The sequence below is a fragment of the Typopeltis vanoorti genome, chromosome 4 (assembly GCF_054136105.1).
Source record: "Typopeltis vanoorti isolate ZY-2024b chromosome 4, IOZ_Tvanoo_1.0, whole genome shotgun sequence".
NCBI classification, from domain to species: Eukaryota; Metazoa; Arthropoda; class Arachnida; order Uropygi; family Thelyphonidae; genus Typopeltis; species Typopeltis vanoorti.
In genome coordinates, this window is record NC_143552.1 from 125739697 (window position 1) to 125766748 (window position 27052).

Sequence of the window (27052 nt, forward strand, 5' to 3'; positions counted from 1 at the left end):
TTTCTTAGTAACCAAGTTTGATAAACGGGACTTACCTTAACAAAAACTGTGCTGCGATTCAGATATAATTTTATTTGCATCTGAATATCTCTGCAGGCTGTTTTTAATAATGGACCGCAATATTTTATCCACAGCATATATTAAAACTCATCCTATAGCTCTATATATCACTTTTTGACCTTCTTTTATGGATTTTGATATATTTGTTCTTACTCACATGGAACTTCCCTAAAACCAACACCCTCCTCTTTATTTGACTTTTTCCTTATTTGGTATAACTTGGTAGGATATAGCCTACCTACTCCTGAAGCCTTGTTAAGTTGCATATTTGCAGTTTTCTTCTCAAAACCATTCTTAGTTACCAAAATCTCTTTAAGTTGCCTATGTAGAGTAAATTACTGGCTTCCTTTATAATCAGCGTCTTTTCTAGCCCAAAACTCAGTGCAAAAGATTAATTTAGAGGTAGCCATCTCGATTAATTTGTCTTTCACGATTAAGGCTAAATATGCACCTACACCTGAGCTGTCAAAATATTTATCCCTTCCTACATCGGTTTCATGAAAATAAACCGAACGACAATTCATCGAAAAAGCAATTCGTTTAATAAAATTAATCGAAGAACCATTTAACAAAGGCAATTTATCGAATAAACAATTCGTCGCAAATGCAATTGATCGAAAAACTTCAGCATTAAAAGTATATATACAGTACGGCATAGGGAAAAACAAAGAGAAAAGAAAAATAACGAGATTGAATTTATATCAGCCAAAATATGGACAAAATCTCCCCCCCCCCTTTTTTTTTTTTTTTTCCTGTACTCAGCTCCCAGGCCTGTGTAGCTCAGTGGAAGTGGCGCTTGCGTCCTCTACTCTTGGTCACTCGAAGTTAGACTTAAGTTCAAGTCTAGTCGCCGACTGGAGGAACTTTTTCTAAGCCTTTCTTCGACCGGTTCTCGAGTTGGTCGAACTCTGGTACAGGCAAGCGGGTTTTTCTTCCCGGAAACTCGAGTTTTTCGTCCCGTAAACTCAAGAAAATCGACCGTAGTACCCCACATTATTTCAGACAGTACCATATCTTGTTAGAGTTAGGTACCAAGAGATGGCAGCACTTTTGCTAGCCTCTTCATGGGTGGCTGCTATAAGGATAGACGTGGGCCAGCTATCTCTGATTGGCTACCGGTGGAGATTAAACTGCCCACTCAATCTCCAAAAGCTAGATAGGGTATAAAGGTCTCGCCTATTTCCTATAAGGGAATAAAAAGGCTTTAGCTGATTTTTTTTACTCCCTTGAAATAATCCCTGAGGCACCAAATACACTTACTATGGCCTATGTACAAGTTTTAGAAAAAGCTTGCGAAACTTGTCGCTGTTATGGTATTTAGTTCTGCTATCATATTTTTCTGAATGTCGGAAACAACCAAATCGTTCTTTTCAATCTTTAACCAAGTCAGAGGATTAAGTGAGGTGGTTTAGCACGACAACCTACTTTTGAACGAGAAACGTCTGCATATTGATCGCCATGTGAGCAGGCGCATTGTCATGTAATAGTTGCCCACCAGTCGCAGACTTTCAAATCGGGTCCCATGTGCTTGATTCTTACCAGCAAACTTTTTAGTATCTTTGAGTAATAATTGCCGGTAACTAGCTGTGTTTCTTTCTGAATTATATGAATTCCTTATGGATTATTCCCTGTCGAAGAATGTGATCAGCATCGTTTTGATACAAAATTTCTGTAAACGAACCGCTGTTTTCCGCACTTCTGTATTTTGTTTTCACCATACAGGAAGCACCGTCTTTTGTCCTCATTAATAATGGAGATGAGAGTTGGTAAACAATATTTTGTTCAAGCTGCTGTTAGTGAACCTAGTTTTCCAAAATTCTTTAGAACCATTCAATCGTTTGAGATTTTCCTCATCACGCTAACAGCTTAGAACAAACTTCAAGCAATTCCTCCCCTCCTCTTTTGGACTTGATCGTTTCCTTATTCATTTAACCCACTTGGTTTTCAAATTACTTATGCGTTAATCCGTGGTCAATTTTTAATAAATTTCGCACTTCATTCACTAATTTGGGGATCAAATAAGACTGACAGAGCCTCATTTTTATAAGCTGTTCGTAACTTTTCGCTTGTTTCAGTGAGACTTTTCTCCAGGTTTACGTTAAAGTTGATACGATCCGTTGTTTCGTTCTTTAGTTTTTGATGCTGATGGACATGATGCACGAAGAATGTCCTTACAGAAAAGCAACTCAAGGCCAACTGCACGAGCTGTTTCTTCTTTTTTTTTTTTTTGGTTCGGACGACCTACTGCTTCTATTCTCTAGCACTTTCTTCCGAAGCAATACTTGTTGTAGAGTTACATTTTTTTAAATTTTTTAAATGAATTATATTTTTTACATTGATTTGGCTAAAGTAATTTTCATTCCTTTTTTTTTTGCGCATTGTGTATTTTCTAACGCAAACTAGTTTTATTTACAATTATGTTATATATAATTGACGAAACGGCACTGTTCTGTAATGATTATACATTTGAGCGAATTCGAAAACCTGTCTGCCCAAATTTGTAATTCTTATAACTTTTTTGCAGGATAAAAGATAAACTTCTGTGTCACGTTTATAACACAGGCGTAATTTATTTCACTTGTTAAAATTTTGATTAATTCCTACGTATGTAATTATTATATACACTTTTCACAACCGTAGGAAATGTTAGTATTACATCTAAAGTATTTTTTCCTTTCCAGGTAGATTGGTATTTTAAAAACATTTTCTTTCCTGTTATAGGCTCTGTTCACGCTCCTGGCAAAAAGACGCGCTCCATCATGGGGGAAGACATGGGAACACCATCGACTTCCCTTTCGCGTACCACAATAAAGACAAAGAGTGAGCCTACAAAGTCAGGTAAAGGTAAGGATCTGTTTGCTACCAGTTGACCTTTAGAAGATGCTTGTGTGAGCTGCTGGGCTATTGATTACTTGAAAAGAGGCTCTAGAGATGGCCGTACATCTTGCGCAAACGCTATTAATTAACATCCAATACCTTTTATTTTCACTGGCTATGTTTTGAAGATTTGATTGTGCTGTCATATTTGCCGTGGCATTATAAAGCTGCCGATTATAGCTTGGAAAAATGTACTTCAGTTAAAAACGTGATTGAATGCTAGCTTGATTTCTATGTTTCTTTTATTTTTGAAAGATGTCTTGGACAGCAAAAAATAAAATTAAAATTAATTAATCAAAATTTATTACTTTAAATAATTTGTTAACAAGGGTTCATGTGATGAACATATTGAATATTTCAGTCAGGTGTGAGCACATGAATAGTTATTTTCGAGAGTTATGTACATTTTTCCATTAATACGTTTTGAGTACTGACACTTTTGCTGCCTGTGCACTGTAAAGGCATCAAAGATATAGAAGTCCCTGTTCCTTTATGTGACATCAGTAAATCTATCCCCTCCAAATAAGGGTTTTTCGATTGGGATAAAAAGAAATTTCTGACATTTTCGAGAATAATAATGTCACTTATTTACGAGAATAATTTCCTTTTATGTGTGGTTTACCGAATATTGTGTGCTTCATTAAGTCTATATTGCCGTTTTTTAATGCTTTCCAATGATCCATTACGAAATCAATTGGAAAAATGTACCATATTACATCTTAGTCAAGGAAAATGGTATGCAACCATCGTGGAAGATGCCATTCTTTCCGTGTAATCTTGTAATTTCAAAATGGATAATATGCTTCCATTTATGCAATCTTGAGTATTTCGACTATAACGTGAAGGCCTCCAGTATCTGTTTTCGACAGTTGAAAAAAAAAAAAAAAACTTGGAAAGTCCAGTCCTACTGATCACCAGACATTCTCTCATATTGTAGAGAAAAAGAGATCGTCTACTGGAAAATTCTATATACTTTGTAAAATTGACAAAATGTAAACCCACTTCGAAATGAAAATGAATTTAGCTACCTCTATGTGAGATCATTGATATAAATCCATGGAAAACATTTGCTCATCATATTATCAAATGGCTGTTGTAAGCCAGTCTTTGGTCAATGTTGTTACAAACCTATAACAATGTATAGAGTGAACTATAACCAAAAGATACCGCGGCTTTACTATTCAGACACTTCAGAAATTAGGAGAGTTACAGAGAACTCTTACTAAAATTTCTGTAATAGTACTAGAAATCTCCATTTTCAGTTTGTCTAAATTATTCTTGCATTAGAATTGAGGAGAAGACTAGGGTAAATAGAGAAACGTGATAGTTTTTACGTAGTTAGAATCAGATAAAAAACAAACAATATAACGTATTTGCCATTTAATTTTACTCCTGTGGAAATTTTAATTGTCCACTTTTTTTGATGGCAATCCTATCACGACATGTTGAAAGCCTGCATAACAATATTGTAGGGTGGAGACTTAAATGTGAAGATAATCTAAGATTTCTGCCGTAAAAAACAGACTTGTTACTTTACAAATCATCACTTCAGTCGTCAACATTATTTTGAAGATACATTATTGCTATTGCGACTTAATAAATTAGTTGGTTGGTTGATTTTGTCGCCTTCTCTATTGTAAACTTTACTATATCATCGGCTGCACTATACTAGGGGACTTTTAAATATCCATGGTTTTAAGTTTTTGTTCACATTTCAGGAACTATTCTAAATGCTTATTAATTTGAAATTGCATCAGCGAGAAAGTGTTATGATTATTCGAACTTGAAGTCGATATCAAAAACTATATCTGTAGTTTTTATTAGGATGCGAGAGCGTGAAAAATATTTGAAAGAAGAATAAATAGCCATAGCTGATACCAAGTATGCAGACTGTTGCGTACGCAATGATCCTTCCAAAAAAGTTCCACTGCTCTAAAAAAATACGATTTCAGAATAGTCTGTACATTCGCATTTTATTAGCGTTCTTGATTTTTATTTTTGGGAAGTCACCGAGTTCAAACAATGTTCCTAGTTTAGTGAATTCCTAATCTCTCTCTCTCTCTCTCTCTCTCTCTCACACACACACACACACACACACACCCTACTAGAGGAATCTAGTTTAAGCGATACTGATATTGTCCGTGCGGTTAGCCTAGTGGCTGTGCGCTTCGCAATCATCGCAATCCTGGAGAAGGAGTGTCCTAGGTTCGATTCTCGTCGGAGACGTGAGGAGCTCAAGGAGCTTCCTCAGCCATAGCCAAGTTAGCCGATCTTGGGTGCGGGCAGTAGGGTTTTCACCCCCAGTTTAGCTGGGTTTTTCATCCCGCAAGCAGGCAAACCGGCCCCGTGAACACACACACGGACTACAATCACGAATACCTTCGTTAGGGATGCAGCAGAGGAGTGGCGTGCCGACTGCATTATTTCGCCGTGACTCCTCATTAGGAGGAGACCCAACCCGTCTGCAAACAGATGGAAGGGAGAGATAGATAGATATAGACTTATTCGGAAAGGCGTAAGTAACCCAATATTTGTGTGTGGAAAGATTCTTCTCAGAATTCCTAAATGGAATTTTGGTGTGTGAGTATTCATGAATCCAAGTGCAGAATCGACATGACAAGTCAAACGGAAAATAGAATAGAAATAGGATACAGCAAGCAAGTGGAATGACGAGATGGCTGTAGTCAGTAACACATGATATTAAAAAAAAATAAATATGAATAAACAAGAACAAAAATGCAATGAAAATGAAAAAAAAAACAAACTAATAGCTAAAATAGTGAAAGAGTAAAATAAAAACGAAACTCAAGTATAATTATATAAATACGCATGGATCAGTAGAATTCATGCTATAATTAATTGATATTTAAATTATTATCAGCTATTTAAATTTCCTATGAATTGAGTTTATGGTGGATATGGTTAGATTTAGAGAATCGCGGTCTTTACGTGAGCGATGTGAAACGGATGAGCTGACAAAATATCTGACTGTGATATTAATCGGGAATTAAGTGAGGTCTGAGTGTCAACAGCAAGATTTAGGAATACTGGTAGAGGAGTGGGCATATATTTAATACCTTATAGATGATATAAAACGGAAGTTGGCTTGCTTATTAAAAGGACGGCTTTTAGGTTTCCTAGCAAAAAGCAATTTTTTTACCCGATCTTCATAGCAAACCTTAATTGGGGTTGTTGAGAAAGTGGTGTTTTGAGTAAGCGAGGGGTTCGAGTAATATCCATATTTGTACAAAAATATTAATGTAGAAGAGAACTATGAATATGCAAAGATACAGATTTTGATGAGAAATAAGAATGCCTTATTGATACCATTCTTGTGACATTTGTTTACTAGATAGGATTGGGAAAAGCCAGCAACCTGATTGTGATTTATGAATCTGAGCAATTCCTTCTTTTTGCATAGATATTTTTGTTCGTGTGTATGTGGGTGTAGAAAGTGATATTTTAGATGTTTTGAAAGATGAGGAAATGAACAGTATTAAATGAATGAAATTGGCGAAAATAAGTGCGAAATAGAGCGTAAGGTTAAGTTTGTTGTAATAGTAAAATAAGTGGTCGAATTAAAGGTGATAGTAACATAGAAATAGAGACCACCACTGAAAAAGCAAGAATAGATCAAACTGATGGTGTAGAGAAGATAAATGCAGAACAGCGTGTATACGTATTCATGTGAAAGAAATGGAAAATTTATGTCGAGATATTCGTCAATTGGAACGAGATTTAGAGCAGACTGAAAAATGAGTGACGAGTGGTACGTTAATAAAATAAGCTAGATAGTGTATGAATGAAAAAAAATCGCATTTTTTATGGAGATGCTATGATTTTGAGACGTGGTTGAGGAAAGAGTGACAAAATCATGTATTTCACGAGCAAAGATGTAGAATGTGATAAATTGTGAAGATGCAGACCTGATGAGTGAATGCGATGTTTTTATTAGTAGTTTTATTTGGTTTACGACCACAGCAACGAAGGTTGCGAAGCTTATCACGTCTGTTAACTGAATGCATTCTCTGACCTGTTTGCTTGTGTTGCGATAGGAAAAAAAAGTTGGCAGAATTTGTACCACTGAAGTTTATATTCGAAGTGAGACTTTGTCTTTTGGAAGAAACTGATTTGATTGAAACGAAATATCGTTAAGCTTAACGGTCCGAAGAGTATCAGTATGAATAACTCGGTGACTAGTTTCTGTGTTTATAGTGACTAACACCCCAAGTTTTACAACCCTAACAAAATAGGAAGCGAGATGATGTTTAAAGAGATAGCTTTGTATCATTTTGTTCATTGATGCAGCAACATAAAAATTATGCAATTGCAATTTATCTTCTTAATTTATAAAATCACCGAAGAACTCGAAACAACAAATTAGATTGCGAATCTTTTAGACAGGTTAAATTGCCGTATACAGTAATTACACCACGGGCAGCAACGCTGATCCCCAGTCAGTGGCACATATTAATCAATATTGCATTTGCTTGAAACGATAAACTAACAAGCTAGCTGTGAATAAATGAATTACCGAAAGTAGCAATTTATTATATATCGTTCCCAAACAGTTTGCATTTCTCTTATAGCAAACATGGGCAGTAAAAATTTAGCATTAATTAAAAATACCTTTTAAGTAACGTCTCATTTTGTGTGCTTTGTTTACGAAAAACTATTCTTGAGGACTCTCGGGAAATGCTTTTCATTATTTAGTCGTTCAGGATATTTCGATTACCGAGTTTAATTGAAATAATTCAGAGACGCACAATTCGTAATTGGATTGAGAATGCGGAATACTCACAACTCTGAGTTCTTATTCTGGTTACGGAAATGAATAGCAGTACATAGAAATTATATAAATGATGAATCTAATTAGATATACAGTACTAATAAATTATACTCATATAGAAATGGACAATTTTTGATCACCAACTTATTATTATTTTTGTTTTTTTTTGTTTAGCTGAAACTGAGCAAAATATAATTTCTAGCGAACTTGCTGATTCGACCTAACATTTTAGTTAAGCACTGCACATGTAGATAAAATTCAGCTGTTGTATGTTTACAATTCAAAAATAAATCTGCATTAATTTTGTTTGTTTCGCTATTTTATAGCTATGGATTTCAGTGGTTTTTTTTTTTTTTTTTTTGGCAATTTATAGATTTGTTTTCAACGATTACATTGATATCATACTTTCGAAGATTTTTCTTATTTATTAATTTCATATATAGTAGCGAACAAATTAACCCAAACACTTATATTTTAAAGAAAAATTTTAATTTCGCAAGAAAATAAGTAGATATACGTACGAAAATTAAACTCCAACTTTATCTAATAATTTATATATGCTCCTCTGTCCCTAATAAGTTCATTAATTCACTTAGGCATGTACTCTACCAAGGTAGAACACATTTTTCTTATTTCTGCATCTCGAAACCATACTTTGATAATAGATTGTATCAAGTTATCCTTTGTATTACAATTTAATTTTCCAAGTCTCATTTTTCACTATGGCCCACACATTTTCTATTGGGTTAATGTCAGGAAAGTTACTTGCAGTAACTTTTCATAACAATTGGGTGTTGTGGTGAGGAACTCTCACTTTTTTTGAAGTGTGGCATGGAGCGAGATCCTGTTTTCTTTTCTCCAATATTTTTGTGTATTGGTCATTTTTCATCATACTGTCAACAGGCACAAGTGATCCTGGACCGTCATGTGTAAAACGACCTCAGAACAATTTTAGCTGGGTGTTTAGGAGTTTGTTGAAGGTAGGCAGGAGAAGTCTTCACAGCCGCTGATTTGCGAACATAGGGTACTCGCTCTCCTTAGAGAAAGAAACGGCTCTCATCTGAGAATATGACCTCCTTCCACTTCTCAATAGTCCAATCTTTGTACATTTTTTCCCACTGGAGCCTCGTTTCTGCATAGCCTTCGCCAATAATTTCTTTTTTGGTCTATGGCAGTCCTTCCTGCTTCCAACAATCTTCGACGGACAATCATGCCAGAAACATTAATCCCACTGCATTCACCATTTCTAAAGATAATCCATTCCTATCACTTAGAGCGCTATGTGAGAAAAATCTAGCTCTCAATACTTTCCGGACTGTACTCATTTTCATCTTCCATGGATGTTCTCTCCCTACCCTCCATAAAATGAAAAAAATTATTCCATTAATGGTATCCTGGTTTGTAGGACTCTGTCTTTTTCTAGTTTGCTAGCATCTGCAGCCCACAAATTCCTAGTCTCTCGTCATAATCTGCATTCGGTATCATCTTTAACACTTTTCTTTGCGCCCTCTCCATTGTACCTGCATCACCACAGAAACCAGGTGACCAGATCCGCATAATATCCAGATGAGATACATGTCAAAGATCAGCATTGCAATTATCCTCTGAGTTGTATTTGCAATTTTTGCTATGTGCCACCCCCCCCTTAAACTTCAATTTCCTGTTTACTGAAACTACGAGATCCCCCAGCATAATATCGCCAATATAATACGTCACTGGTTATCTCATTACACCAAACTCTACATATACTTACATTGAACCGATAGCCATTTTCACATGGCCACAATTCCAGCTTATTGAAATCATTCTGCAAGTGTCGCATTTAACCCTGTCTATCTTTGCATCATTAGCAAATAGGTGTTTGTCACTTCCCAATATTAGTAATGTAAAGATTGAATAACAATTGACCAAGGATTGGGGTCATCACTGGTTACCTTAAATCTTGTTGATTCACATCCCCCATATATTGCATTTTGATGCGTCACTCAGCCATCATGTTATCCAAATTAGTAATTTATTATCCAATCCCATATCCTCCAACTTATGCAGCAGCCTTCCATTCTGTATCGTGTCAGAAGCAAAGTCTGAAAGTATCTTGGTGTATCCATTCCTCTGATCTGATTTATCTGTAACATTATTGTAAAATGTGAGCAAGTTGCTCAAATAGATGACCTGCCTTTATAAACACATGCTGTCTTTGCAAAGTATGCATTCGCCATCAACCCCTTTTTCTATGCGAACTCTCACCAACTTTTCCGAAATCTTAATCACTTATTCATAGATACTGATTGGTCGATAGTTACACATCAGTCTTTGCACCGCCCTTGTACAATGGGATTATCATACATACATTCTTTCCAATGCTGTGGAATCTTCCCTGTTCTCAGACTCAAATATATAGTCATAATAGTGATAATGTAAAAACGTTGCAAATAATAAAATCTATAAAAATCAAACCGTTTACTATCCCACTTTTTTACTGTTTTTATTATTTACTTAGATTATGCGTTGTTCTTCCAATATGCTGTACGATTTTGAATTCATTTTTTATTCTTATCCAACTGTTTCAACCGTTTTTCATGTGGTCCTTTCCTTATCTCATTTAAAATTGACTAATGACAACTACTATACAACTATGTAGTTGATCTGTAGTTTTTAAAATATAAAGTTCCAATTACTTATTCAAAAGAATACGCCTGTGTGAAGGTTTTTCTAAATTGAAATATGAGCATATATACTGTATATATAGAAATCACAACCTTTTTGTATTTTATACTAGTTTGAGCAAATTTTGAGTTTGCTTTCCTCTATGCATATAAAAATTTTGTGGAGTAATTTAATTTGCTGTTTGTATAGAACCATTTTTAGTTTCAGAAAATGGTCAGAAATGGTTACAAAAGTAAGTGGTCTAAACTGTGTGTGTATATATATATATATAAAACTTTGAATTGACGTCACTATACGAAACAATAGTGCTATTATTTTATAAAATCATCATTTTATAATTGCCTTCGACGACCAGTCTACAAGAGAAAAACTTAAGTCATCCGTAAAACAACTTAACTTGGTAGGAAATATAATATATTTGTTATTTTTAATTACGTAAGGAATTTTTTAATGTAGAAGGGAATTGAAATGTAGAAATCCAGGAATGGTACATGTTTCGTAAGAGTAAAAAAAAAAAATTCTAAAATATTTGGTAGGTTAAAAAAATTTCTAAAATAGTTGATGGATAGTTATCTATGACAAATTATGATTTTTATTTTTTGGTAGAGTTATTTCTTTCTGTTCACTGTCTGGATGTCTTATAAAAATTACTCGAGGGAGCATATTCCACGACCTTTAACAACACATCTAAAATGATGCTAGGCACCATTTGAAATTCTATTAATAATGTACTGGCAGACAAAAATAAAAGCTTGCACAAAAATGTCGGGAAGACACGAAAGGGACCCATTTATGTGAAAACCGTTCGTTGGCAGCTGCCTATTATGGGATATCATGACTCGATGATAGTTGGATTGTTCTAGTTTGTTCTTTGTTTTAAAAAAAAACTATGAAAAACGATGCCCGAGTTGCTAATTTTGAAAGTGAGACTGCTGGGCAAGATAGAAGGGAGGTTGGCTTTTACTCATTATAATGAAATGTTTATTATCTTATGCATAAAATGATAATACTGATGTTCGCATGGAAATTTCGTAAATTAGCCTTGAATGAATTCGGTGTTATCGAAATACATCTTATACAGCATTCCCTTTCTTTGCTTAACATTCACTTTTCGCTTATTAATATATTTAATAAAATAACGCACCATCACTGAGAGTATCCAAAATTAAAATTTGCCCTGCAATTTTTTTTTTTTTTTTCTTCGTTGCGTAAGCTTTCGTGGAGATCGGACATTCTAGAAATATTTTATCCCGTATTTAACCACAAATAAAGATACCAAATATTAAATATATATATATATTTTTTATTATTTCGACTAGTTTCATGAAATGCTTTGTTTCACTTCATCAAGAAATAAAATGAATAAACAAAATTTTTATCATCTGACCTGGTACGATTACCCAGTTGAGAATATTTCGTCACCTACCTGAACGACATTCATCCTCGAATTAAATTTACTATTAAATTATTAAGAAACATATCTTTACCGTTTTTGGATACACTAGTTGAGTTATTCGAACAAAACACACTCAACTTCTCAGTCTATAGGGAAACAGCCAACACAAGAGACGTAACTTATCATCACCAAGCGCAAAAAAATAAACATCATCCATTCCTTGCGCGATAGAGCTTACATAATTTCCACCAAAGTAGATAAAAGAAACCAAGAGCTACCGTATCTTATTTCAGTCCTTCCAAAAAATGGCTACAGCAGAACATTAGCCAAAAAAATTCTATTTCAATCTCCGAAGCAATCAGAAGAAGAACAAGACCAAGACTATAAAGGAGCAGTGAGTCTCCTATATATATATATATATATATAATTTGTGATTGATTATAATCAATCACATATTCACAAAATCTCAGCTCTTTGCTTTATGCGGATGATGTTATACTTCTAAATAAATCCGCTACAAGTCTTCAAGATTCCATCACTAAATTGAATAACTGTTGTAATAGATATGGTATGAACGTCAGCATTAAAAAGACAATGAAAATAGGCAGAAAATATCAACTATATTGTAAATGGAGAACTTAAAGAACAAGTAAAACATTTCAGCTACTTAGGCACGATTTTTAGTGAAGATGGTAAGTTAAATATGGAAATAGACAACAGAATCAACAAAGCAGGTATGGTAGGAAGTCAACTGAATAAATTTATATTTAATAAGAGAGAAATTAGCCAAAACACTAAATTAGCTGTATACAAGACAGTGTTTAAACCAATTTTAACTTAAAGATCTGAGGCTGGGTTAGAAGTAAAACACTTGATCAAACACTAGAGACTACAGATATGAGAGTCCTGAGAAAGATTAGGGGCATGAACAGATCACATCAATGTCAATATTACATTAAAAACGAGGATATTAGGAAAGAACTTGATATTGTCAGCCTTCAGGAATGCATTAGCAGAGCTAATCTCAGGTGGTATGGTCACTTAAACAGAATGGGAGGGGAAAGATTAGCAAAACAAGTGTTTTCTGCCAGGTTGGCAGGAAAAAGACCCAGAGGAAGCCCAAGATATACGTGGATTGATACAGTAAAAAGTGCCTTAGAAGACAGAAATATAAGACCTGATAATATTGGAGTCTTGACAATTAACAGATTGATTTGGAGGAAAATTGTAGATAGGCAGTTAGTAATGATGTAAATTTTTCATGTAGTACTATCATATTCTGTACATCCCTTGAGGGTATATATCAGGAATTTGATGATAATCAATCACAGATAAAATAGCAAGATTGCTTCGCAAGCAAAATTTAAGTCGCTTCTTACCCACTCAACAAAATCTCTTAACATCTGAAACCTCCTAAACCTCCACATCCGCCACTTAAAAAACTAGGTGTCTACAAGATCGGTTACATTTGTGGTCTACAGTATATAGAACATACATGCAGATTATGGAGAGAGATACGCCGATCGGAACACTTCAGGGACGTTGAAAATGAAAGAAAGCAAAAATCAGGGCTGGCCGCATATACAATGGAAACAGAACATCAAAGTAAAATGGCACAAACTGAAATGCTGCACACAGATTGTTTTTACTCAAGCGTTTTGAAAGAATCAGTCAAATGATGAAACAACCTTAAAGTTTTACAAAACACAAGGGATGAATTTAGATCTAGTCTGGTCTTGATTATTCCTTCACGACGCATTCATATTTACCAGCAGTATACAGCAACCTACGAATCAACAGCCAGTGTAATAGCGAATGTACGTTTTCCATTGAGTTCAAATATTTCCATTAGAGATGTTAACTGTTTTTTTTTTTTACTTGCTTTTTCTTTTTTTAGTGTTTATTTCCTGATGAAGTGAAATAAACTATTTCACGAAACTAGTCGAAATAAAACAGGTTTATATTTGGCATGTTTGTTTGTGGTTAAATACTAGATAAAATATTTCTAGTACATTTTATTTTTTGGGAGGGTGTTAATTTAGCAAGAAATTGCGAGAGATTAGATAAACATTGCTTTAAAAAAACTCAAAAAAATAACCATTGGGTTGTATATTGTCTTCTACGTATATTTTGAAACCCTAAAGTTGGTAAAAATATTTCAAGAAACGCTTAGGAACAAGATTCACTAAATGTTTAATGTATGCATTATTATAATTATGAAAAGAAACGTTTCTGAACAAGATTTAGTAAATATTTTATACGTATATGTTGTAATTAATCAACATAAATTTTAATACTTAATTGTAGTTAATTTGTAGGAATTTTAGGTAACCGTTTGGCTCGGCCTTCACCATTTTATAAGTACCCACTTTAGTTTTTTTTTTAACCGGAGTCCTTAAGTAAACTTACGATCTTGCTGCGTACTTTAAGCACAAGTTTAATTAAATACAGTGTTTGTCTACAAACGAATGCTTATATTTATCATTTAATGATTATTAACCACAACTTATTAATATAATTAATCACAAATTTAATAGTTAACAACCAGTGTGTATTGGAGTATTATTAAACCCAAAATATAATGTAAATAAATGCAGTATAAAATTATTTTGTACTGAGCTATTTCAAAACTCTAGAAACAAAAGTCGCTTTATTCACGCGAAATTTTTGTTAGTCTTCATCAGTACCATAATTCCAACCTTTTCAGGGATAAGATGATAGCAAAAATACTCCTATATTTAAGTAATAATGAAGTTTTAACAAACATCGTAATTGTGAAAACTAATACACCGGTGTCCAAAAACTAAGAACATTTTTACCTGCATATGAAAATATTTTCATGATTACCGACAAATGTGGAGATCAATTTATTGCCAACATACTAATACATTATATTACACAAAAATGTTATAAATTTCGCACAAATTAAATTGCAGTACGTTTTTAGCAAAAGTCACAAATTTCCTAAGGACGTAGATAATATTGCTGTTTGTCTTCAGAAATACGAAATGTTAAACGTTTCTTCCGTTCCCACAAAATTCACCCACTCAACATAAAATTGGAGTTCTTCATTTAGCTGCTTACTGCAATAGAAAGTTTACTGGCTTCTTTGTTGAACATGTCGTCAAAGCGACGACTTTCGTCATCCATTTCAATTAAAATACTCTAATGTATAATTTCACGGTGTTTTCATTTGCGTATTTCTTCTGTAAATGTGTGTGTGCTCGCGCGAGGGAGCGCATACAAAGAAAGAAAGAAGAAAAACTTTCATCTGGAATCTTGTCTTAATATGGAAGATTACTTGTCTCATTAATGCACCCATCATGCTTAATAGAAGAGAAATCGTCTGTTAAAAATTCATAAACAGGTATAATTTGAAATCGCTTTTTTCTCCCACAATCGACGTGTAATTTGAACAAGAAATTTGGAATAGTGCCATGGATATGCGAATTGCACATCGAGTGACAATCATTGGTGACCTTTTCAATTTGTAGAAAAACTGTGCTTGTATTAATTAGACTTTTTGTCTGCCATATCATTGCCTTATTTATACAAAATGAACCCAGTTAAGGTCTCTTCCAAAAGTATAATCAAGTGAGTAGATAATATATAACTCATTTTAGTAGGATTCCTGGGGCTTCACCGTCTTATCTCGAAACTAAGCTAGTTGGTTTCAGACAGAAGTGTAAACGTACTCCTATATGTACTTTGTGGAGATCCGTGAAGTCTGACGTTCTTAATATTTTTCATTTTGCTATTTTTTATTTTACTATTATAAGTATTCATTCATTCAATTAGTAACAGTGATCAATAAACTACACCGATGAAATCCTCCAACATCACTAACAGTTCGTTCCATCGTCTGTGACATTTTTGCTATATTGAATTTTCGGGGTTCGTGTGTTAGCTCTCCCTGTTAGATTGAATTACTTTAATTTAAAATTCAGTAACCTATACTCTTCCATTTTATATTCGATTCATTTTGTAGATGGGAGAAAATTTTGGATGAACTGTTCATTTCCATGTAGGGTTATATAAGATGTATTTATTCAACATTGGTCATCAAATCTAAAGTTGAATTTTTTAAAATTCTGTTGTGAAAGAATAAACTAGGATATGTATACTTCTGCTTGAAATCTCTCTGTTTACTGCTCGGAAGAGTTATCAGCATAAGCAGAAATAACAGGATTTTTTCCTCTTATTCTCCGATTTAAATTCCTTTCGTATGCAGCTGACGCAATACTCAGGTTACACCATCATGACTTCAGTTGCAGTTACAGTCCTAATCTAAAACAACTGTGCCACATATACTTCTCCATTTTACACAGGAATTTGCTTTCTAAACTTGGACAAATCACATTCACTGCATTAGACTTATCATAATAAATATTCTCAGTGTTTTCGTAGACAGGGCACTACGTATTTTTAAATTTCTCAATAATAACACATGAACTAAGGATCGTATTAGTGTTTAGAACATTGAATCTCATTACGCAGTGTCATTTTTTAATACCGTATCACTACTAAAAATATTAACTTTCTGAACTTAAACCCGTATAACTCGTTTCAGCACTAGATGGCAGTAGAACATATGTTCATTTTTTTTTTTAAAAATGCGCTAATGAATTCAATACATTTTAATCCTGATGCTAATTTGCAGTGGATATCTTGAATAAAGCAGAATAAAAACATGCAATAGTTTTAAGAAACAATTTTTTTTTTTTTTTTTTTTTTTTTTGCAAAAGCTGCCTTTGTGAAGCTAAAGCTCATTCTTTCTCCATACTTAAAATGCACTACTCTTCAGGACATCTCTAGATTATTTAAAAATTATTTTTATCTGATTCTCGATATAATCTGTATGTGCAAAACTGATGATGGATTAAGACTCTGGGATCCATTACGTACACACACTGTGGCTTCCTCATAGTAATGATACTACTCCCTACAACCCATATATAGTTCATGTGGACCACCCCTAAAGTTTGGGGTCTAGGCATGTACCTGTTGAATAATCTGACAAAGTCAAACCTTAAATGTTAAAGCGTTTTTTTTTTTTTTTAAATAACTGCGCTTCAGTTATTTTAACAAATAACTAAAGCGGTATTTTATATAATTTAAAAAAATAAATCAAATAACTAAAGCGTTATTCTGAGTTATTTTAACAAATAACTAAAGCGCAGTTATTTGTTATTAGTACCACTCGTCACACTAGGTTCTTGACTTTTTGTAGGTGGGAAGAAATTCCATAAATAATATGTCGAAGGATTCAAACCGCCGACTGCATAATTTTTTAAGGACGTCTAATTTCCACTGAGGTCTAGTTTGGATAGTATGAAAACAAAATGTTATGTTTTACTACGGAAACTTTTATTTGCCACCATAAAATAAACAAACGGGCACCAGAACAACTCATTAGTTGATTGCTAATCCAACCAACTACAGCTGGAACTTAAGTTTTGTGTATGACTTGACTTTTTTACCCCTGGTTCAGCATTGTATTAAAATTATATTGCTTATTTTTTATACTGCCCTTTTACAGTTACTGAAGCATGATTATGTCCAACTAAATTGGTATTTATAATTCCGTGATTGCGCCTCTGAATTGGAGAGTTTTAGCGCTATTCTTTTGTTTTCTTTGCTGCTTGAGTGCTAGGAAACAAATTTCCTCTGTCACTATTTCCGAGAAGCTACAATCTGCGACTGCTCCAGCAAGATCATAATACTTTTTTTCTCCTCATACTACTAGTGCACAATTCTGTGACGCTTTAAAGTGAATAACTTAAAATTAAACAGTTCTGGTAGAAGTAGCCATGATTAGAACCAACGGCAGTTTATCACGCGGGTTCCCATATTTTTAAAATACATTTGTTCCAGAAATTATTTATATTTTATTTCGAATAAAGAATTGACTAATCAACACGAAGGAAGAATGTTTGAAATGACTTTGCGTTCTCTTAGGTGACTTCATTATGTTTTACTGACATAAATTTCAAGACATAAATGAGTTACTACTCTTTGCTCCATTAAATTCAAATCCTGCATAAAAATAAAACAAAAGCAAAATAAGTTTCAGCGTCCAGAAACTTATTTTTAACTCTTACGAAATATTCGGTGTTTTGCTGCGCAGATTTAAATTGTAAAATGACAACAAACGAACATTTTAAAATATTTGAAGTTAAGAAAAAAAGTTCGAAAGTTTTGGATACTCTTTGATTTGTATTTTGTAAAAATGGGGGGAAAATGATGCACTTAAATATAAGTTTTACGATTTATTTGAAGAGAATTGAAGAAATGGACTCATATGTTACCCACCAAGACATTTTCTTCCTCAGATCAAAATCGTAGATTTTCTTTCTGTATTTCAAGAGCTTGAAGAATGCTAGAATGCCGATTAAATACTTGGCAATTTCCCCACTCTTCCATCCTCTGATAAGTTATCTCTCATCTCTTCCCCCCCCCCCCTCCAAAATGGCTTGTATAATAATTTTTATTATAAATATTTCTGGAGAGGGTGGAAGCGAAACTATTTTTAGCTCGTATTTCACAAAATGTAAGAACTGTTTTGTCTGTTACGAACGGACTTCAAGTACCAAAAATTTGAATGAAATCCATCCAATCAGAATTCCTGAATAGCTTACGTATTTTGCAAAACTTAAAATACTTTTAGATTCATTTCCGCTAATGAATGTTTTCACTATATAAAAATATGATTATGAAACGCACCATTATATATTTGTCTACAATCGTTTTCATACCTGAATAATGAAATCATTTATTTCATATCATCCATATTTCACATGCAAAGGCTAAACCTTTTAAACGAATAAACTGCTCTTTCTTTGCACACTGTTTAAAATTAACATTTTAAACGGTGTACAAAGAACATGGTCACTCATGTCAGTTTTTGATTAAGTTGGTGGAAGCAACCGCCATTAAGCAATAAATATAGCACTTCAAATTACAGACTTCGATTTTGTAATAACAAACTTAGTAAATGAGGGAAATCAATTGTTATTTCTTGTTTTAATGATGCATCGTTTGTGAGAGGGCGTTATTTTTTGAATGCAGTATCCCCTATTTTAATGAATTTTTTCGTATATTTTTGTATCACGTTTTGTTGAGGATGCGTGCATGAAAAACATCGGACAGAGAAGCAGTTTTCCCACATAAGAATTCATGTTATAAAAGCGGATGCGTGTTGGCTTTAACCAGTACACATAATTCAAATAAACGGCAATAGTATATTAAACATAAAATTGTTTCCATTCATATTCTAATAATCCTACCTAAGATAAAATAAAAAAAATAATAAATCTTCTGTCAGGAAATATATAGTCTCGCCATAAATATTGTTACAACTCCCCCCCCCCCCCGTGCTGCTTAGAGAATTGGGCAAGCCCGGTTCCGTTAGTGGTAGTGTGGGAAGCCAACATTCGCGTGTTTATCAGGAGAGAGAGAGTTGTCGAGCTTCAGGGTTAAGATGCAGTGGGTGGTTATGAGAACCGTGTAGCTATGATAGCACTTCACAAGGTGGAATGCAGCCACCTGTTATTTTCAGCACGCTAAAAAAAACACTTGGGATCAGTAGGATGTTTGTGTAGCTGACTATTAACAGTTATAACTGTACAGAAGACGCATTTGATCGCCAAAGAACAGGTCTACCACGCTCCTATAGCATGCAATGGGGTGTGAGGACTGTGAAGGCACGCTTCCGCCTTGATACTGTGAGAACACAAAGTGATGTCGCGAGAAAAGAACGTTTCGAGGAAAATGATATCACGTGTACTAATTGATGACCTGGGGTGAGAGCCTATCGCCGTCTTACGACACTTCCTAATACCACAACTTATGCGGCAGAGAGTGATAAAATCAAAGGCACTTCTCCGGCGTTACGCGAACAACAGACATATTCTCTTCACAGATGAGAATATTTTCACCATGGAAGAGTCATTTAACCACCAAAATAATCGGGCATATGCCCTGGATGGGCATTTGCCATAGTACCTAGGATTCAGAGAGGTCATCACTCCAGTCAGAGATTGTTGTGGGGATGACGTACCAGGTGGTATCCAAGTTGCATTTCTGCGAGAAAGGGTGTAAAACCTCCGCCAGTGTATCAAGGCACCGTGCTGGAACCTGTGACACGGCTCCTGAACAACACCGTCTTTCACGGTAGACAGCGGACCTTCCAACAGGACTCAACTCCTGCACACAGGGCGAGGATTACACTACAGTTGTTGGAACCGAATGTGCCCGACCACATAATTGCCATCTGGAAGTCCCGATCTGAATCCGTTGGACTCCAAATTGTGGGCGGAGCTTGAGAGAGTAGCCTGCAAGAAACGACACCCCAGCATCGCTAGCCTGAAGGTGGATTTGCAGCGTGCAGTGGCAGCGTTTTCATTGGATATTGTGTATGCCACCATGTGGCCTCACAGGCTTTGGGCGTGCATGAGGGCAAAAGGAGGACATTTCGAACATTGAGTGCTGCTATATGCACATTATGTATGATTTACTGATAGATTAAAGATTCATTCGCCGTTCAAGTTGTAACAGTATTCATGGATAGACTAGGTATAAAGCAATCAATATTGTATATTAAATACATATATAAAAATTCCATTCAAATATCTAATTACTGTGATATTGGAATAAAAATCCGAAAGCGATGTATAAGAAAAGTGGTCGCTGTATTGATGGACATATTGTGCTTTTTAAACTACTCAAATCTGCTGCTTCAGTATAATATGTAAAATTCAATAATGTAATCTTTCTCAAGACGTTAGATTATTAACGGACGACAAATGTCACATACTTTCGTGTGTGTGTGTGGGGGGGGGATAGGAGGAAGATAATTAGTAGGTATAGCTCAGACATGATATTGCTATTGGAATATCATGTCTGAGTTATCATGTTGATTTACACTTTTGCAGTAGTGTTTATATTTAATGATTTTTAACTTTTATTCTATTCTCAGAGATCCATTTCTGCCGATTATTTGTTTTTATTTTAAAGCTGAAATGGTAGATTTGCACAAAGTTATGTTTTCAAAATATTTATTCAAATTCGCATAACAAGTATGTTTGATACAGTGTTTTTCCTGAAGAGTTAATTTTAAATCGCAAAAATGTCAACCATTTTCATTTCAGTAGTTTGAGACCTTCCAACACGGGATTGGTAAGAGGAGTTAATTTATTATGATAACATGAGAAGAGAGTCCTCATACATAAAGGTATTAGTGTGGTAACAAATGCCTCCCAAAGAGAGAGAAAGAGACGAACGCGAATTTGCACATTAACGTCGGTGTCGTTATGCTATTCAGAAATTTAGACTGATATGACAGACTATATTTGATACAGTGTTTTTCCTGAAGAGATAATTTTAAATCACAAAAATGTCAGCCATTTTCATTTCAGTAGTTTCAGCTCTACATAGCGCCATGTGCTGTGCTATCCTTCTAAAGTTGAAGCAGAACATTGTGTTTGAGATAATTTTTTGGTTAATTGTAATTTCAGCTGATATAATTTTTTTCTACTATTACATTTAAGTGACAGATTTGGATTTAATTTTTATCATTAATATTTTGATTGAAAAATGCTTTTTATAAGTGAAATTTTCAACTCATCAGACTTTATTTCAGTGTTTCAATCCTGTTTTTGTATTCTGTTAATTTTATCAATAAACATTCTAGTAGTGACTGTTTTACTGGAAGCTTCATCAGGAGTTTATTCCACTGTATTGAAGACTACGAAGAAACGATGCAGGAATTGAAGATGTAAATTTAGATAGTTTTTACTTTGGACTACCCACTGTAGTGTGGTAATCTAAGGCAGTTGACAAATTCATATTTCAAAATTTTTAGTGTTTAGAAATCGGTCATTTCTGTTTATAGCGTATATATGAATTAGGCTAAAACTCCAGTCTGCGTTTGATCAGTGATTTACTCTAGGGCAAAGATCTCAAATTCACCGACTGCATACCATTTGCCAGTAGTTTGTGTACTGTCCTTAATCCTTTGTTTATTCACTAAAATGCTGTATTCTCGATATACTATGTCGTCTTCTTCTTCCCCCCCCCCCCCCTCCTTTTCCGAATTTAGGCTTGATGGCCTGTTTCGGTCTCAAATCAGCGTTTCATCGATTTGTCTTTGTTTTTTCAACCCTTTGAATTGTAGTTCATCTTCCTTGGTATTCTATCACATCATGCCTTTCGTTCTAGATGCTCCTTCCATTTGGTTCTGTATTTTTCTGTTGTTTCTTGATTGGTGTTTGATTTAGTTCTTTCAGTATGTCTTCATTTCTCTTTTTATCTTTTCTTGTATAACTTGCTGTTCTCATATATTTCATTTCTGCTGCAGTGATTCTTTTCTTGTACTTTACTGCCATATAATGATGTTGATAAAATGTTATAAATTTTAGTCTCCTTTTTTCAGTAACTATTGCTGGTTTTAATGTTTTGTTTATTATTCCGTTTACTTTGGACAATTTGGTAATTTTGTTAGAAATTACTTTATAGCCCAAATAATTAAAATTGCTGACTTGTTCGATTATTTTATTGTTTATTACTACTTTAGTTGGGATGGACATTTCCTCTTTGAATACTATAGTTTTAGTTTTTTTTTTCTTGAGGGATTGATATATTATATTGTTTTATTATTAAATGCAATTTATATACAGCGTTGTGTAGATTGCCCTCAGTTGTTACAAATATCAGTTGGTCATCTACAAAGAGTAAGGTATCTAAAATAAATTTATTTTCTATTTGAATTCCTTCTTAAATATAGTGGTATAACCATAACGTATGGATTTTAGGAAATTGGCTTCCCTAGTGCCGGTCTTGAGGCCAAGATGATAACCCCACCACCAGACTTACCCCATTTTGGCTGGTAAGCAGCTTGAGAGACTTTGCTAACCAACCTGAGGGAAATCGTATTACCCGAAAGTCATCAAGGATATGCTATGTATACCGGGAAAATATTTCGTGAAGATTTTTTTCTCTTTGAAAAAATGCTGGTGTACCCTGCAGAACATTAAATTAGAAAGGCGACTAGAGTTTGTGATTATGCTTTATACAACTGGTTTTTCTTTGTTTATTTTAAACTGTCCTCGTCGAACATCGCTCTATATACTCATAGTATCTAACCAAGCTACCATACTTGTCAGAAATCCTAAACTAGCCAACAAGAGGAAATATTGCTCGCAGTGGAGAGTTGTCACGGAAATAGATGAAAATTTCACACATTTCATTATTTTGCGCATGTTTTTTTTTTTTTTTTGTGTGTGTGTGTGTATCTGTTTTTAAAGGGCAAAAAATTCGTTTTATTATATATAAGATTTGTTTTGCCATTTAAAAAAAAACGCAGTTTGAACTAGTTTTAATCTATTCATAAAGAAGCGGAACTAGCAATTTTAAGCAAAACTTCAATGACTTAGCTCCTCTTATCTTTTTTCTCCTTTCCTCTTCACTTACCTCACAGAGCAGATCACGTTCAGTTTAGACTTACTAACAATGTTGCTAGTAAAATCGATATTTAAAGCCTTATCTTTGTTAAAGGTAGGCACGTGCATGTTCTCTCGTGTTCGTTCATGCTTACGTTGTCATTACTGGCAACAATGGAGAATACATGTCCAAGGCAACTAGCACACCTTATCTATCGGCATTCATTACTACAGATATTTTCTAGGTATACAGGAGGGCGTGCTGAAAACTAAACGAGATTTACTTTTTGCTTCAAAATTGTGCATATTGCTAGAATTCATAGCCAAGTGATTTACTACTGAGAACGTTTTTTCCTTTAGAAATATATTTCTAAAATCTTTTGGCTTTTTTCCCAGATTTAAAAAAAAGTATTAAAAGATGCGCTGCAGACTATCGTGTATGATTGATTTCATTTCGTTTTCTTGTGGACTGTATATGTACGTACTGTTATTATTTTGTTGATGTTGTTTATTATAATGTTTTATTAAACTCGGAGGGGGGGGGTGGAGTGTATAAATAAAGTTTACTTGAAGTGGGGGTTAATATTCCCCACTAGCGTTCCCAAATTCTGGAATGCTATTCCCTAGGGCAGTGTTTCTCAAAGTGTGGTACGCGTACCACACTTTGCAATCATTATATTTCTCAACAAATAGTGCAATTAAAGACAACTGGGATAAAAACGGCACTAACTAATGAATCGCATCTCCCCTCCAATAGAAACTGCTGTATAGACTCAAGCAAAACCATATGTTGCCGGTGCAACATATGGTTTTCTTGACACCACCCCGTCGTGAACTTGTTAAAACTAAGAAATATATAGTGAATGTGTTTCAGATATTATGGAATTCGGTTGAAGAGAATTAACATTTCAACTCAACTGTTGAAATGCTAATTTGGCTTTGGTTCGCGCGATCGTTTGTTAATATCTCACCTTTTGTTAATATGCACTTCTTCATTGCTTCTCTACATATCTCAAGTCTTGTAAATTACTGGTAATTTTTGCTTGAAATAATGGGAAAGAAGATGAAGCTATTTGGGTAGATGACTTGGACGATGTACACAAGGAAACTGTTCTCGATGCCAAAAGTAGCGATAGCGAGTAGGAGTCACACCATTTTCAGTTTTTTTCTGAAAACTTTAGTTTCCGAAAATCCCCGCATATATCTCGCCACGATTTTTTAGCTTTAATTTTGGGAAAAAAGTGCGAGTTATATTCGAGTAAATACGTTAATTTTTTTAGCTTTGAAATTCTCAAGTATGGATCATTGGTTAAAGATTGGATTTATAAAACCACAAAAGAGAGCAATATAGCAAATACAAGCAGCTGTAAGCAACAAGAAAACGTTGATATTGCATCTGGATCAAATGAAATTGATGGGGGGGGGGTGTCGTATGACACCTCTAAAGAACCATCTACGAAGAAGATGAAAAATCTTCGTAAGTATGATATGAATTACTTGAAATGTGGATTTTCATGGATGGGAAATGAAGAGAACCTATTCCAAATTTTGTTCTATTAAAAATAAATCAATTTGTTTACATGAACATATAAATTCAAATGAAATAGATATTTACAATGAAATATACTTTATTTATTATTTGATAAGGGGGTACTTGGTAATAATGTAAATTTAAGAAGGGGTACGCGGATATCTGAAGTTTGAGAAACACTGCCCTAAGGATTAAAATTTGGGTGCGTTGTGGAAAATTGCACAGTAACGAAATATACCTAGAGAAGACTGAACTTTCGTAAAAATGACGATTCCACTTATGTCACTTGTGCAGTGTTTGATACTTCCCTCAGTTTGTTGTTGTTTTGAGTGGAACATCTTCAGATGTCATCCAGATATTGTGCAAAACAATAATTACCGTAAGTGCTTTTGTCCCAGTCTATATGAAAGTTATTTCTGCACTCTAGCTGTACAAATTTGATTGAAATTCAGAATCATTACATAAAATTTAATTATTTCAAGCATACCATTTGCAGGGACAAGCATTTCGAAATTTAAAAATGACACAAACTCGAATGTAAATCACAACTCGGTCCTGGTTGGATGAAATTCAATAAAATTTTATATTTTGTATTTACTATGCATTCTGGAATAAGTCCATGCGATTCGTGTTTGTTTTCATTTAGATTATTTTTTATTATCGAAATGTTAGTAATAATTACACATTGGCTTTCGGGTAATGAAAATTATCTATAGATAATTACAATCATTCTGGTATTTCCAAATACCCGAAAAAGTTATAGCAAACCATGCCATATTATTCGTTTCTATATTTGCTGATCTATATTCACGCTTATAAATTTCTACGGCAAATGCAAGTTAAGTGATTATTCACTAATTTTGCTCACTGCAGTGACATGCGTTTATTCCTTTAATGACCTTAATTCCCATGGAACCTGTATCAATATGCTCGGTGTAAACAACTGTCGAGCACATTGTGCAAGCCGTAATTTTGAAAATGGCGTAAACTGTTCATTTTCCGGCCGTTTCGTTTTATGGGCTTGTCACTCCCATTTATACAAACGTGGGCTGTGACAAGCTTAGAGGTCACTAGCAGAATGATTAAACCTAAAACTGCATTTGAAATGTTAGCGTTAATCAATATAAATTTCTGAAGTATAAACTAATTTACGTTTATAAGTTGGTAAGTCTAAAAAGTGAAATATAAATTTATATTGTTAATAAATTGATAATTATAGCTTATGCTGCATAAATTTAAATAATTTATAAAATATAAAGTAATATTTATGTTGGTTGCAACAGTTGGTCAGGAAATTTTAGTTTTGTATTCTTTTGTGCGTTAATGATCCCAAAGGGAAGAAACTGCCTGATAAATGCAGTAAATAAATAATAGATTACTAGTATAGCAGAACGTAAAACAAACTAGATTTAACCACTTTGCTAACTTTGTGATTTAGATAGTTTTATTAAAAATGAATTACTTTTCTAATTGCATTTCCTTTTGCAATTAATGTCGAAAACTTGTAGATAAATTTGACACAATACAGTCTTTATATCGTCTTTAGTTTTTTTTTTTTTTTAAGTCAATTTTTCAAAATGTATAACTTGCTAAATTCGTATTGTCATATACGCAAGTTCTTTCGGGAAAATACTTTTTTTTTTTTTTTTTTTTGATGTTGTTAAATCGAATTTCTGTTCGCCTGTTAAATTTATTTTGTCTCTCTGTACGCAAGTTATTCCGGACGGAATTTTTGATATTTGTAATTCATAAAAATTGTTGACATTTCAATTTTTGTCTCCTTTGGACCATTTACAGGAGCAATGCTTCTCGAAATTATAGTAGCGTGGTAACTCCGTTCTAGTTGGAACGTATTCAATAAAATTTTGGATGTCGAATCGGTTAGTTTTGGTTTCAGTCCAGTCATGTCGCGAAATTGGAGAAAACCAAATCTGCTTGTACTTGAGCCCAAAACGAATCGTTTGGCATAAATTCGTTATAATCTTCTCTTCTCATCTACGCTTCAAATTTTATTACGAAACCACTCGATTGGGTTCTTTGAATAATATAAATCTGTTATTGACATCAGGAGAGTTCTCGAAAACAACGGTGATTTCGGCAGTCAAAAAAAAAATCAGCTCTGATCACTATAAAACTGCATTGCATATACTTGTAAATAGTTATGTTTCTGATCCTTATGTTTGTGCAGCTGATTCAGTTGTTTACGTTATTCAAACCACTTCGAGAATGGTAATATGTTATGTTTTCTATTTTTCGCTGTAAATAGTTATTTTAATAACAAAATTAGACCAAAT

The 27052-nt window shown here is 34.0% G+C and overlaps 1 protein-coding gene across 2 annotated transcripts in view; it reads left to right on the forward strand.

The window, feature by feature from the left end:
- LOC150107659 (calmodulin-binding transcription activator 2-like) overlaps positions 1-27052 on the forward strand; it is a 790456-nt gene that overhangs the window by 140712 nt on the left and 622692 nt on the right. For both annotated transcript variants that reach the window (XM_090391992.1, XM_090391993.1), the window contains exon 3: positions 2782-2904. In XM_090391992.1, the coding sequence (XP_090248118.1) occupies positions 2782-2904 (123 nt within the window). The remainder of the gene's footprint in view (positions 1-2781; positions 2905-27052) is intronic.